This window comes from Drosophila guanche, unplaced genomic scaffold, assembly GCF_900245975.1.
Source record: "Drosophila guanche unplaced genomic scaffold, DGUA_6, whole genome shotgun sequence".
NCBI lineage: Eukaryota > Metazoa > Arthropoda > Insecta > Diptera > Drosophilidae > Drosophila > Drosophila guanche.
The window spans coordinates 2,701,853-2,715,545 of NW_022995745.1; the positions used below are offsets into that span (position 1 = coordinate 2,701,853).

Below are 13,693 nucleotides of genomic sequence, written 5' to 3' on the forward strand. Positions count from 1 at the left end.
AAATTGCAAAGAGAATAGAGTCCATATGATGGAGACCTTATTTAACTCTTTATATTCGATTTATTTTGTAAAATATAAAAAGGTGTGTACCAGCCTCTATATTTTTAAGCCATAAGTACCGGAATGCTGGTTGGTCACTTTTCTCTTCATTTATAGATGCATATTGTACATGAGAGTTCTGTATGAAATCCCAGTAATTTGTTTGTTGAAATAAGCTGTTGCCGGTGAACTTTAAATTTCCTTAATTATCCTTTTACTCCCAGGATCTGCTCGTTCATACATACATATGTACATTTCTGTCAGCCATTCAAAAGTCTAAAAACAATTCAGCTTTTATTTCGCAATTATTTCGCTTTATTAAATCCATTTCTTTGAATTGATTTTCGAAAAATGTTTACGAACAAATCTGTTGGCCGTAAATCACTGTGCAAAATTTAATGGGTTGGCTTTCTTTGAAAAGATTTTGTATGCTTAAATGAATGTTCCATCTTAACGTGAACATAAGCCACATCCGATGCCAAGACGCGCGCGGCACGTGCCTAAAAATAATAGCATGCAAATCATAAGCGACATTTAATCGAGTTGACAGGATTTTAAATGATTTTCTATACGCTGGCAAAAGAGAACACCCCAAAACAGATTTAGCTTTAGTGGGCCAGACATTAGATGTTCCACAGAATACCCACCCAACCCCACCCCTACCTCCAGATGCTGCCCCCATCCATTCCAGCGCAAAAATATGTGCAATAAAAGTAGAAGCCAATGAGGAGGAAAAAAGAGAAGAAAAGGAAAATAAGAAAAAAGAGGACAAAGAACAACAAAAAATCTGCTTTTATGCGCCAATAAAATCTGACTAAGCACGGGGTGGCACGGGGACTGGAGGAAGGCTAAACATAAGCAACCAAAAATTAATTAACAAAATATGTTGCAGCCCAGCCAATGGCAGGCAAAAGAAAAAGCGTGCTGCAAGTGGGGGGAAAAGATGAAAATGAAATATCTTTTCTACAAAAATCTTAGCTTGCAGATGGAGTAGATGTGGGATGAATGATGTGTGCCATAGCAATTAATTGTTGTCGCCAAATGCTGTCCCCGTCCGTGTCCCGCGTCTCGCAACACTTTGTAGCTGGAAGCAAAAAAAAGAAACCGAAACAGACTGTAGTCCGCCCAAGCCTTGACTTGATAGTCAGAATTGTAGGTTAAAATGAATATCCATCATTCATTCACTACAATTCAATTCAATTCAATTCCCTAATTCTAGTCAAACATTTAACATTTATTAAGTACAAATTAGGTTTAGGTGTAGTTTCAGCCGTTTTTAGTGTTGGCAAAAGTGGTTTTAGACTTTCAGTTTTAAATTGATTTAATTTTCATATTTTAAATGTCGGTCCAAAGTGAGTCAGGAATAAATGAACAAAATAATAATCTTTCACCAACTCTCTGTCTCTTTCGTTGGCAGGCTTTCTTGGCAGTTTTTTATCAAAGGGCCTGAAGACCAATCAATTGGTTGTGAATACGGATGAGAAAACCCTGCGACCCGTTGCACGACTGAAGGAACCGCGCGATCTTTTCGCCCTGCCGAAGGACAAGGACAATGACTGCTCACAGCAGGCCCCCAGATGGCCGGTGGAGTGTCAGGTGAGTGCAAAAGTGCAGCAGCTGAACTCTACCCATTGACTCGGCACATGGCTCATCCAGACAACCATCCATACCATCCCATACCATTTCAATATCGAACGAAGGACAGCCGCTGGCTGTCCTAGTTTCGGTGGGACGGGAGGGGGAGTGGGTGGGATAGGATATTCAATGACTTTGACACGCACCTTGTCTGGCAGGATATCCCGGGGACATGCGTGCCTCGCCTCATAAATATTAATGCACATAAAACGAGCCAGCCAGCGAGCGAATCTTTTACGCTTGGCTAAAAAAGAGGAGTCGAGGTGCCGACGATGGTGGGGTGCGACCTCGCGGAAGCTTTAAAAGGCAGCGCGCCCCCACAAAAAAGGCAACAGAAACTAATTCGCCTCCCATTCTCGCATCCTCATCTATACCACACTCCTTCCTGCTCTCCGTCTCTCTCTCTCTCTCTCTCTCTTTCTCTCTACCACGAATACATATGTACATATGTAGGTCAAATTGCAATAAAAACAAAAAAAAACTAAAATAAAATAAAAAGGTGCACGCTCGTCCCCGCCTCCCCCCCCCAATCCAACCCATCGGCGTTTACACCTCGTTAACCCACCGGTTAACCCCCATGGCATGCGGCACACATTTGTTAGCCAAAATACAACAAGAAAAATCCTTTAGTTTCCGCTTGTTTTTGTTGCTGTTGTTGATCATCAGATTTCTGTTCGTATTGTTTTTTTTTTTTTGCCTAATTGTTGGGCCAAGTCGTTGGCCATGTTAAGAATTGATTTGATTTGTTGCACGGATTTGTAAATTCGATTCTGCTGCCAAATTGTGTTTTAGACAAATATTACACATACACCCCGTCCGCAGCTACTACAATCTATTTAATGATCTATGGGCTATAGAATAAAAGGCTGTGCAGTGGTGTGTGGTGTTGGGTCTGTGGGGTCTGTGGGGTGGTGAAATGCCAAAAGAGAGTTGGCCAACACTGACTGCTAAGTGGTAATAGAGAGAACTACGACGAGGGGATGGCAGATGGCAGTCGGTCTATCAAAGTGGAGGTCAATTGTTGAGCAATTTGTTTGTGGCGCAGTTTGAACATTTCCCTGTCAATTACCTTGTTTTCCGTTTACAAAGGTGCCAACAAAACAAACAAGCTAAAAAACCATCAATAAAAGATTGTTTTTTTTTTAAGTTAAATTTGAGCACATCATCTGCGATCGATAACGAATATCCTGAACAGCTTGGCATTTCTTCTCATCGTTCCTTCTTTCACCTCTGCTGTGAGAAAAGCTCTAGGCACGCTCCGCGCTCATACACTCAAACACACAAACACACACCCGCTGCTCTCTCTCTCTCTCTCTCTCTTGTAAAGTTTCACGAACTGTAAATGCAATTAAGGACAAAAATAATAACAAGGAAAACAATCGGCAAAGAAAGTTAGACAAATCGCCTTTTCTTTTTCGCTTTGAATGCCCTTTGCCAATAACGGGTATACTGATTTTCAAGGGATTTCGAAGTGGTAGCAGACTATTAATCAAAAAAGTACCTATATAAAATGGTATATCGGTATATTCCAGGTACACCAGAAATACATTAAATAAATAATCCTATCTGATAGAGTATCAAATTTGCTTCGTTTGTTCTTCCTTTCTCTGTCTGTGATTCTTCTGTTGTGTATTCCCTCCTTGCTTATCCTCATGGGCGGGAGAACACGACGTTCAAATTTGCGAACGCAAATTAAAAGTGAAAAGCGAAATTTCAAAAACGCCTTCAGTGTTGATTTGACTTTGTATTTGTTGTACCGTTGTACCTGCGCTGTTGCCGTTGCCGTTGATGTTGTTCTGTTTGTTGTTTTGCTACAGTGGCACTGGCATTGGCAATGGTCGAACGGACAAATGAACGGTACCGTGCATAAAGGCATACAAAGTTTTCATTACCAGAGGGACAAAAAAAGAGATAGACAGAGCAGAGAGAGGCGAAAGGGAAGCCTGACAGCGAGATGAGAGAAATAAACAAGCTAATTAGTTAGTTAGTTTGATAACACACACAGACAACACACAACACACATGCACTGCACAAAAAAATAAGCTGAAATGAATACAACAAAAACATAAAAAGAGCAGTGGCAGAGACAGAGAGAAAAGGATGATTTACAGCAACCTTTGGCACACGTCACACAGCGCGATAGCAAGGGCGAGGGCGGATTTCTGTTTCGTTTTCGTTTTGCTCTCGTCTCGGGAAAGAGCTGCTGCTGCTGCTGCCGCTGCCGCTGCCTCTGCCAACTGACGGATGATATGTTTCAATTAAGCCAGAGCTCACTCGAACACACACACACGCTCACACATGCAGACGCACACAGAAGGAGAAACACGACAGAGCTTCAGATTTGCATGTAAAGCCTCTGCTGCCGCCTCACACAGTGGAACGAAATGTTTTACGAAATATGTGATGTGGGGTAATATTAAAGTTCCGTTAGCAGAACAATTTGTACATTAAGATTACATTACTTCCCAGAGAGTATTTCACCCCTTAAAGTACATAAAATAATTGCTTGAATGCACAGTAGTAGGGTATCAAAGGTGTGAAAACTCTCCGCTCATGGCTTATGCTAACCTGGCTTTAAAGTTCCCTCGAGATTTGCCCGTGGATCTTAGTGGCCCACTGTGCACATCTATGCCATACCATCGCGTCTTATGTAAGTAAGCGCCACTATATCCAGGGCTAAACAAATAAGCTTCTCCAGCTTGTGGGTACAATAAAAACACAGCAAATGACGTGAAAGCCAAATCTGTGGATGGGCAGGCAGGGGGTAGGGCAAGAAGAAAATGACTAAGGGGTCGAGGTGGAAGAAAGAAAGGAACTGGGGGGGGGGGACTGCTCATCGGTAACTACGACTCGCAATCGTATGGCTGTTATTTTGCCAAAATTCCTTATTAAAGACCCAATCCAGCGATGAGAATTTGTGCGGCACCAAACATCTGGCACTAGATGTTGATGAATACTTGAATACCACTGGGGGGAATAACAGGTGGGGAGGAAAGTAGTCAAAGAAAATGTCAACGATAAATGGGAATAATCAAAGCTGGTGCCGTTTGCTTATGAAACATTTTCACAGCGAATTCAAATGAAGGATTTGCTTCCGTTTACTTCATTCCTATTTATTGTATATTTATGTGGCCTAATCTCCATGCAGGTCATCGAGGAGCGCATCACACACATTCCCTATGTGCCGGCCCAGCCCGAGCCGCTCAATGCGCCGACGGGCAACGAGCTGAAGCCACGGCCCGTGGGCGAGGAGAATGGAATTGTTGTGTTCAGCTACAGTCCCATCAGTGCGGTCAATTATGTAAGTATTCCGCATTCCGCATTCCCTTTCCATTCGTAGAGATTCATTCCACACACACACACACACAAATGTCACGCACTTTGCACTCGGCACTAACCCTTTTGGGGGAGGGCGAGGGATACAACAACATTCACCTGATTTCCATTTGAATCCGGCACTAAATTAAAAACAAAACAAAAAACGAAAAACCACAGGCAAAGCCCAGGGCCAAGAAGGAGGATGAGTCGAGTGATGAGTCGGACTACTCATCGGACTCCAGGAACGACTCAACGCCGCCCAGTCGATCGACGCCAGTGCGGCAGCCGGCTGGGAGTCGCGGTGGCAAGCTGAACAGCGTCTCCAAGATGATCAACAGCCTGGACAATCGCTCGACCAGCGCCTCCCTGGACGATGACGTTGATTACGATGATGAGTATGACTACGACACGAGTGGCGCTGGCTGCGGCTTCAGTGGCGAGGCTCGGGAAAAAGCCATCATCAAGGATCTCATTGAGGAGAAGAAGCGCCGCTACATGAATGCCGCTGCCAGCGCAGAGGAGAAGCAACAGCAACAGCAACAACCCACTGCCGGGGCAAGTGCTGGCCACAACAGCCAGACGGCCAGCCGATCGGAGAGCAAGCCCAAGAGCACGTCGACGGAGAAGAGCAACGCCATCAGCGAGATCGATGACATCTGGAAGAACAACACCAGCGAGTACAAGCCCGCCTCGCCGCGCTACATCCTCAGCCAGTTTGGGAAGAATGTGACCAAGGCCATGATCGATCGCCTGGTGGATCAAGGCGATGACAAACACCCGACAACGGGCACGGCCGGCGGCAATCAAAAGGTAGCGTCGTCGAGCAAGTATGCCATTTCCCCGATCAAGTTGCCCAAAAAGAACATTGCTCGCCTGGAGGTGGCCTTTGAGCGCAGTGCTCGTCCCGTTTCACCGAACTCGAACATAGTCACAAATTCAGAGACGAAGCAAAGCTCCGATTCCGATAAGGAATCCACCACCGAATCAGTTGACACAACATCGTGGCATTCATGTCGACTTTCTGGCGGTGCCGACACTATGCCACTGTCTCCTGCTGGCTCGGAAACTGTCTCCGAAACGGAAACCTTGGTGGGGGAAGAGAGCAAGAGCGAAATCAGGCTAGCATGTAAGCAGAGGGAGAGCTCTGGCAGGGCCTCAGGACTCGGCCCAAGATGATCAAAGATTGTGGAACCCATAGAGCTTTCACTCTCACTCTTTTCTTTGTGTGTTCTATAATCTTTGATATCTTTCTTAATGGTTTAGAGAAATAAGTAGTTAAGTAGTTGACCTTGATCCTAATCCTACCCACAGCTGTGGGGCAGCAGAGCAGGATTAAGTACCCAAGAGCGAGGAACTGCACCGTGCCATATACGCATGCGCAAACCCTTGCAGCAGCAGCCAATAGGGTAGCACGGGCCCATCGTAATGCAGAGCCAAGGCTCATGGGTGAAGGTAGGACGGGTACTGGGACTGGGACTGGGACTAGCACTGGCACCACCACGAGTAACCTTAATGCTTGTAGCCCGAGCATAGATTCATCGTTCCAGAGTCAAGAATCAACGACTAATCAGGAGACGAACACCTCGTCTCAATCGTTTTTATCCTCTTCTAATCCTTTGCCACAAGAACAGTTCAGCCGTTCGGCGGTGGGCGGTGCCAAATTCGTCACAAACTGCCATCCCATGAATCCGGAGGAGTACGATGGCCTCGAGTTTGAGTCGCGCTTCGAGAGCGGCAACCTGGCCAAAGCGGTACAGATCACGCCCACCTACTATGAGCTGTATCTGCGTCCCGATCTCTACACGAGCCGCTCCAAGCAGTGGTTCTACTTTCGCGTGCGCCGCACACGCCGCAAGATGCTCTATCGCTTCTCGATTGTGAATCTCGTGAAGTCCGACAGCCTCTACAATGATGGCATGCAGCCGGTCATGTACTCCACACTGGGGGCCAAGGAGAAGAGCCAGGGCTGGCGGCGTTGTGGTGATAATATCTGCTATTATCGGAATGATGATGAGTAAGTTAGGAGCCTCCTCCTCTCTCTCTCTATCGCTCTCTCTGCATATCTTTATTGTGTTGTTATAATCCCAAGAAGAAGTACCAGCAACAATGCCAATGAGGAGGATGAAGACAACTCCACATACACGCTCACATTCACCATTGAGTTTGAGCACGATGAGGATGCGGTTTACTTTGCCCACAGCTATCCGTACACGTACAGTGATCTGCAGGACTATCTCATGGAGATCCAGCGGCATCCGGTCAAGTCAAAGTTCTGTAAATTGCGTCTACTCTGCCGCACATTGGCGGGGAATAATGTCTACTATCTGACGGTGACGGCACCCTCCAGCAATGAAGAAAATATGCGGGTAAGCCAAGCAGTCAGAGATCTGTAATCGATCATAAATTTCCCTTTGATTTACTTGTGTGCAGCGTAAGAAATCAATTGTGGTATCGGCACGTGTCCATCCAAGCGAAACGCCCGCCTCGTGGATGATGAAGGGACTGATGGACTTCATCACTGGCGACACAACAGTGGCCAAGCGGCTGCGCCACAAGTTCATCTTCAAGCTGGTGCCAATGCTGAATCCAGATGGTGTGATTGTGGGCAATACGCGCAACTCGCTGACCGGCAAGGACTTGAATCGTCAATATCGCACGGTTATCCGTGAGACATATCCATCCATTTGGTATACAAAAGCCATGATTAGAAGGTGAGTCGCAGTAGTGTGTCTTCCCCAAATCAAACCCATCTGTTTGCCCCCGGTTTATAGACTGATTGAAGAATGCGGCGTGGCCATGTACTGTGACATGCACGCGCACTCACGCAAACACAACATATTTATTTATGGCTGTGAGAATAAGCGAAATCCGGAGAAGAAGCTCACCGAGCAGGTGTTCCCCTTGATGCTACACAAGAACAGTGCAGATCGGGTGAGTGATTGATGCGAGTTGTTGGATAACTTATTGTGGCATCATATGAACATATTTTAGTTCTCGTTTGAGAGCTGCAAATTCAAGATACAGCGCAGCAAAGAGGGCACTGGTCGTATTGTGGTCTGGATGTTGGGCATCACCAATAGCTACACAATTGAGGCATCCTTTGGTGGCTCCTCGCTGGGCTCACGCAAGGGTACGCACTTCAATACGCAGGTAAGTGCAATCAGATTGAGCCCAGATGTGCCTAGATGTACCCCAAGCGATGGGCAGCAACAGGCAGCACTTTGATGCTCGTGATGCACAAGCAAATGCTGCTCAAAGAGAATGGCCGAGAATACAAGTTCGCGTGTCGTTCGTTACCTTTACCCTGATACCCTTTCTTTTTGATTTTGGTTTTCGCAGGACTATGAACACATGGGACGTGCATTTTGTGAGACACTTTTGGACTATTGCGATGAGAATCCAAACAAAGTAAAGCGCCATGCAAAGTTATTTAAGCAAATCAAAAAGATAAGAAAACGCGAGAAACGCGAACAGAAAGCATTAAAATTACAGAAAATGGCCGATCAGGGATGTATAATGAACGATAAGCTGAAAGTGAAACGTTCTGTGGAGAAGAGTGTCTCCTAGGAAGCGCTTCTCTCCGGAAACTCTTCTCGAACACACACACACACACACAGACACTACAAAATACACACACACAGAGAGAGACACGATTGTTGTAGTGTGTCTCAAAATGTATTTTATGTTATCGTCATCGTAATTGTTATCGCTGTTTGTGTTTGCCCGATAATCGCAATCGTAATTGTAATCGTATCGCTATCGCGCTGTGCTGTGCTGACAAGTCAAACATACGTATACCCATCCCCCATAGAGTACATATATATATATATATACATAAACCCATATACTATACCCACACCACACCCACTCCCACACACATCCGATGAGAAAATTGCGAAGAGAAGAACAAGTTGTCGCATTAACAGCGTCCCACACATCGGCCAGAGCCAAAGATCTATATATATATATATAGATAGATATACGGCATTGAATTGAATTAATTTGAATGCTGTCTATTTGCGCGTATCGCAGTTTTTCTAATGTTTTTGAATTCCCAATTGCGTGGATAGTTCGCACCCTCCCGAAAGAGAGCTCCACTATGCACGCAATGGGATCATATATATATATGTATGTGCATATATACCGCACACACACACACACACAGCCGTAATTATAGTAGTAATTAATTTGATGTACACACAGCACAGCCAGAACCGAAATAACTCTCTTTCTATTACAATAATTATTCTATAATCTGATTGTGTTTTGTTTATTTTTTTTTTTTTTGTACTTTAATTTACCTTTACTTTAAATGTTTTTAGTGGTAAGCAAACAGAAAACTGCGTATTATTATAACCGAAGAATATTATTTTTTGAAATAAATATACCATTTCTATACAGTAGACTTTGTATCCACATGTCGTCGATGTCTGTAATTTAGTTTAGTTTTATTGCTGCTCTTTTCTGCTTTGTATTTTGCACACGTTTCTTAATTTATGAATTAACTTGTTGACTTCTTTTTTGATTTCCGCCTGGGTATGATTTCTAACTAATCCAAATGCATTAACATTCACAATAGATTTTAAATTTACTCAAACAACAGGACAGGCTGCGATCCAAAATCATCGAAAGACTGATGAGAGAAGGCTCCAGTGCAGACGAGCCATTGAATATACCATTATCGGATTACTCCAGGTACGACTCAATCCACAAAGAGCCTCAAGACTTTGTTGACTTTATAGTGTGTCCGTTCGCTTATGGGAACATTGAAACTCTGAGCAGTTTTCATAGGAAAATATGCCTGCATTTTTCACTCTGATCTATCTTGTGTGTGTGTCCGTTCGCTTATGGGAAATTCAAAGAAAATAGACAAAAGCCTCAAAGAATCAAGGGATCAAGGGATCAAGGGAATTGATTAACTTTAAAAACCACTTCGAACCCAATCCATTACTAAGCCTTAACAATATCTTTTATGCACCATTTCCACGCATGAACAACAAACAGCGACGAGGGCAACTGCAGTTCCAGTTCGGACAACGAGGGCAAGCACTCAATCACGGCCTCCGATCTGGAGGGACCCTGCTGTGCACCCACACGTGCCCCGCCCAGTTCCCCCGAGGTCATACATGAGATACGAAAGGTAGGTCGTCCAATGGGTCCACTGACAGCACCGTAATGCACCTGCACCTACACCTCTACACCCCTACACCTGTCCTTCTCTGGTGTAGTTCCGCTTGCGGCGCATGAGGAAGGTGATGCACGAACTGGATCGCATTTACTTTACGCCGATGTTCCAGCGCAAGTTCAAGGCAATCAACACACTGAAGCGACGTCGCCACAAGCTGGGCGCCACCAAGACACCGTCGACCGTCGTGGTCAAGCGACTGAAAGGTGGTGGCGGTGGGCCAGAGGGCAGCAACACCACTGCCAACGTTGCATCGATGGCTGAGCAGAGGAAGAAGCCCGTGGAAAAGGATAGCGCTGACAGCAGTGGTTCGAGCTCTCAGTCGCAGGAGAATGACTCGGCAGAGACAACAAAGAAGCCAGCAGCGCGAGGGACACGAAGCACGGCCAGCTCCAGTCAGGCTAGTGGAGCATCCAAGCAGAGAGCCAAAAAGAAAAAGTGTTTGCCAACGGAGACGAAGAAGAAGCCCCAAGCGAATCACAAGCTGCATGTGAATCGCAACTTTCGCCTGTGGCTGGCCAATCGCAAGATCTTCATATGTCGCCGTAGAAAGGTAGAGTCCAGCCACTGTCAGGGTTCACCAATGCACTCCACTCACGCGAACAATCACTGTTCCTCCTCCATCTTTGGGCCTCTTCCATTCTCATTCTAATCCCCATTAGTCCATGCAGACGCGTCGCACTCGCGTGCGCAACAAGGCGCCCAAGAAGCGCGGCGAGGTGGTGCGCACCACACTGGATCTGCCCACCACCGATCCTGGCTCCGATCTGCACTTCTCCACCGACGACGAAGAGCACTCGCCCACCATCGGGCCGAGTGGCTATGGTGCCGTGGCACCACTGCGGCACACCCTGCTCCAGAGCGAGCTGCAGCGGCGTTACATTGAGGAAATCGGCGACACGGTGGTGCAGAAGCCAAAGCCCGCCTACATGCCACCGGAGCTGATTGTGACAACGCCCTCGAAGAGCAACACACCGGGCGGTGGGGCCAAGCTCGACTTTTACAAGCTAACGCCGCGCACTGCGCCCGAGCTGGATGGCGGAGCCCAAAGGGGCATGTACAAGCAACAGGGTGGCAGCCTTGGGGGCGCAACATCAACGTCGGCCCGGCGCACCTACTCGTGGCACAATCTCGACCAGGAGGCAGCCGCCATTTCCTCGAGCAAGCAGGCAGCCGCCAGCTTCTATATGCATGAGAGCAAGGCAGCGATGAAGATAAAGCCTCCGCCACGAAGGTAAGCGCCATCCAATCCAATCGATCCAATGCATGATGCTGATGCCTGCTGGCACACAGGCATGTTCCCAGCAACTTCATACCGCAGCGAAATGTGACAAACACATCCTCGGCGGATGATCTGCAGCTGAAGCTGTCGCTGAAGAAGAAAATCTGGACGGGTGCCCACGGGGAGCCCGACGGACGACCGCTGTCCTGGTTCAAGGGTCACATGAACCAGACGCACCAGTCACAGGCTCAGGTGCAGGCGCAGACCAATGCCATGGCCAGTGCAGCCAGTGCCATACGCAGTGCAGGAGGAGGAGGAGGAGGAGGAGGAGGAGGTGGCACAGCAAGCCGCACCGTGTTCACTGCTGCCAGTGGCAAAGAAGCGACTGCAGGCGTGGCAACAGGAGCTCCAGCAGCAGCAGCACCGCCCACACGCAAGCCCAGGAAGCTCGAGCAAGTGGATTTGTTCACGTAAGTGGGCGCTCCAGTGGAGCTCCAGAGTGGGCAAAAATCTCAGAACTGATATTTGAATTGAAATTGCAGCGCCTGCTCCCAGAAGCTCATCATGTGGCAGCAGCAGGAGGAGCACAAGAAAATGCAGCCGCAGCGTCTGATACGCGTTGAGGAGCAACAGCGTGAGATGATGCGCTCCTTCAAGCCCATGCAGCTGGGCAAGAAGCAATCATTGATGGGCAGAACGATGGCCGGGCTGGGCCCCGATGCCAGCAGTGCTGGACTGAAGGTCAAACGTAAATCGAGCAGCATGATGAAGATTGCAGAGACCACACAGCTGGTCACACGCTTTGCACGCACACGCGGCAGTTCCGGAAGCTCGGCACTCCAGCAGCAGCAGCAGCAGCAGCAGCAGATGCAGCTGCAGCAGCAGCAGCACGCATCTCAGGGCCAGCGTATGATGTACAAGAATCAGTCGATGGCCAACTCGGGCAGCGGACGCCATTACTCCGCTGGCATGATCAATCCACAGCATGGACACCGCGGTCCCAGCAAGTTCAAGACGGGCGGACTGGTGGTCACTGCCGTCCAGCAGCCGGGCATGGCGCCCGGCAGCAGCAACAGCTCTCGACGGATGCGCAATGCAGCCGGACTGCCGGTGAAGGCCAGCCAGGGCCACACAGCACTCGGAGCAGCTGCAAACGGCAGCATCAGCAGCGGCAATGGAAACGGTTTGCTGCAGTACCAGCGGAACAGTGCCGCCAACACACAAATCAGCAAATCCTCAACGACGGGCATCAGCCTGGACACGGTCAACCTGGTGCGCAAGGTGAAGACCAAGCTGAAGAAGCGCAAGTCCCGCGCTCTGACCAATGGAGCTGCCAAGTAGTATACAACAACAACACGACACACCGCACCCCCTCCATCCAACGAGCCTCACTTCCTTCACTCAAGAAACCAGCTACAGCTGCTGCTACTCCTTCGAGCCTTCCAATCAGCAAGGAGGAGCCCATTGCATTGTGTGTTTTCAGTATTGAATTTTGTTTAAACCTTTAACCGCCTCCCTGCCTCTCCCCCAACATGTTGTTTTGTTCCGCTTTAAATCGAAATCTTTAGTCGAATTTTCAACTCAAGTTTGTTATGCAAAAATGATTAGCAAAATTAATATAGTAAATAGCCCGTACATAACATGTATATGTATATGTATATGTATATATAGCAGACCATATAGGCTTGGTGCATGCATATATCTTGAAATCAATTCTGTACCTATGATTAATATATCCATAAATTAATGTTAAAAAATGTGTGGCTGCTCTTTTTTTTTGTGTGTGTTTTCTATGGAAATTTGCAATAAAAAAGCATTCAAAAAACAAAACGAACCAGCGGCTCTTCATGGGAGAGGGTGAGATTGTGCTCTTGGCTTCAATAAATAATTCACACAACAAAAAATCAATTACGCACATGTCCGGCAAACGGCAGAGAACACACACACCAAACTAAAAGAAAAAGCTGGACAGGACCCTTGACCAGACGGCACGTGAGTGGGTGGGAGCGGGGAAGGGCAGTACTTGACTCAGAAATTGGGTTACTGTACATACCTTTGCACCGAACCACAAGCCGCCGCTCAAACTTTTGCACAATTCAAGCTGAAGTCGTTTTATTTCATTAACTCTGACTGAAATGTTTAAATATTGGCGAAAGTAAACAAAATGTTGCCCAATTGTGACCTCTAGTGATGGCAGCGCGAACTTTCGATAGCCATGCAAATGCCTGGCAAAAAGCTAGCAGTTCCGACACTCTAGCCATCGATAGAAGCAAAGCTTATTTTATTATTTATAT

General features: G+C 47.1%; 2 protein-coding genes across 14 annotated transcripts in view; one reads left to right on the plus strand and one right to left on the minus strand.

The window, feature by feature from the left end:
* LOC117581551 (cytosolic carboxypeptidase Nna1) overlaps positions 1–13,024 on the plus strand; it is a 22,586-nt gene extending 9,562 nt beyond the window's left edge. For 3 of the 13 annotated variants that reach the window (XM_034268877.1, XM_034268876.1, XM_034268869.1), the window contains 15 exons: positions 1,457–1,635; positions 4,823–4,975; positions 5,170–6,118; positions 6,304–7,006; positions 7,082–7,358; positions 7,423–7,703; positions 7,764–7,923; positions 7,984–8,142; positions 8,332–8,499; positions 9,572–9,687; positions 9,997–10,132; positions 10,221–10,730; positions 10,840–11,411; positions 11,471–11,869; positions 11,942–13,024. In XM_034268877.1, coding sequence (XP_034124768.1) covers positions 1,457–1,635; positions 4,823–4,975; positions 5,170–6,118; positions 6,304–7,006; positions 7,082–7,358; positions 7,423–7,703; positions 7,764–7,923; positions 7,984–8,142; positions 8,332–8,499; positions 9,572–9,687; positions 9,997–10,132; positions 10,221–10,730; positions 10,840–11,411; positions 11,471–11,869; positions 11,942–12,740 — 5,561 coding nt within the window. In that variant the 3' untranslated portion in view covers positions 12,741–13,024. Of the gene's footprint in view, positions 1–1,363; positions 1,392–1,456; positions 1,636–4,822; positions 4,976–5,169; positions 6,119–6,303; positions 7,007–7,081; positions 7,359–7,422; positions 7,704–7,763; positions 7,924–7,983; positions 8,143–8,331; positions 9,405–9,571; positions 9,688–9,996; positions 10,133–10,220; positions 10,731–10,839; positions 11,412–11,470; positions 11,870–11,941 lie in introns of those variants that run through there. The other 10 variants (XM_034268878.1, XM_034268871.1, XM_034268872.1 and 7 more) reach the window with 10 other exon arrangements.
* Positions 1–13,601, minus strand: part of LOC117581558 (glutamine-dependent NAD(+) synthetase) — a 28,813-nt gene extending 15,212 nt beyond the window's left edge. The window contains exon 1 of the mRNA XM_034268890.1: positions 13,453–13,601. The gene's annotated coding sequence lies outside the window, so the exon portion shown is untranslated. The remainder of the gene's footprint in view (positions 1–13,452) is intronic.
* Positions 13,602–13,693: the final 92 nt, after the last annotated feature.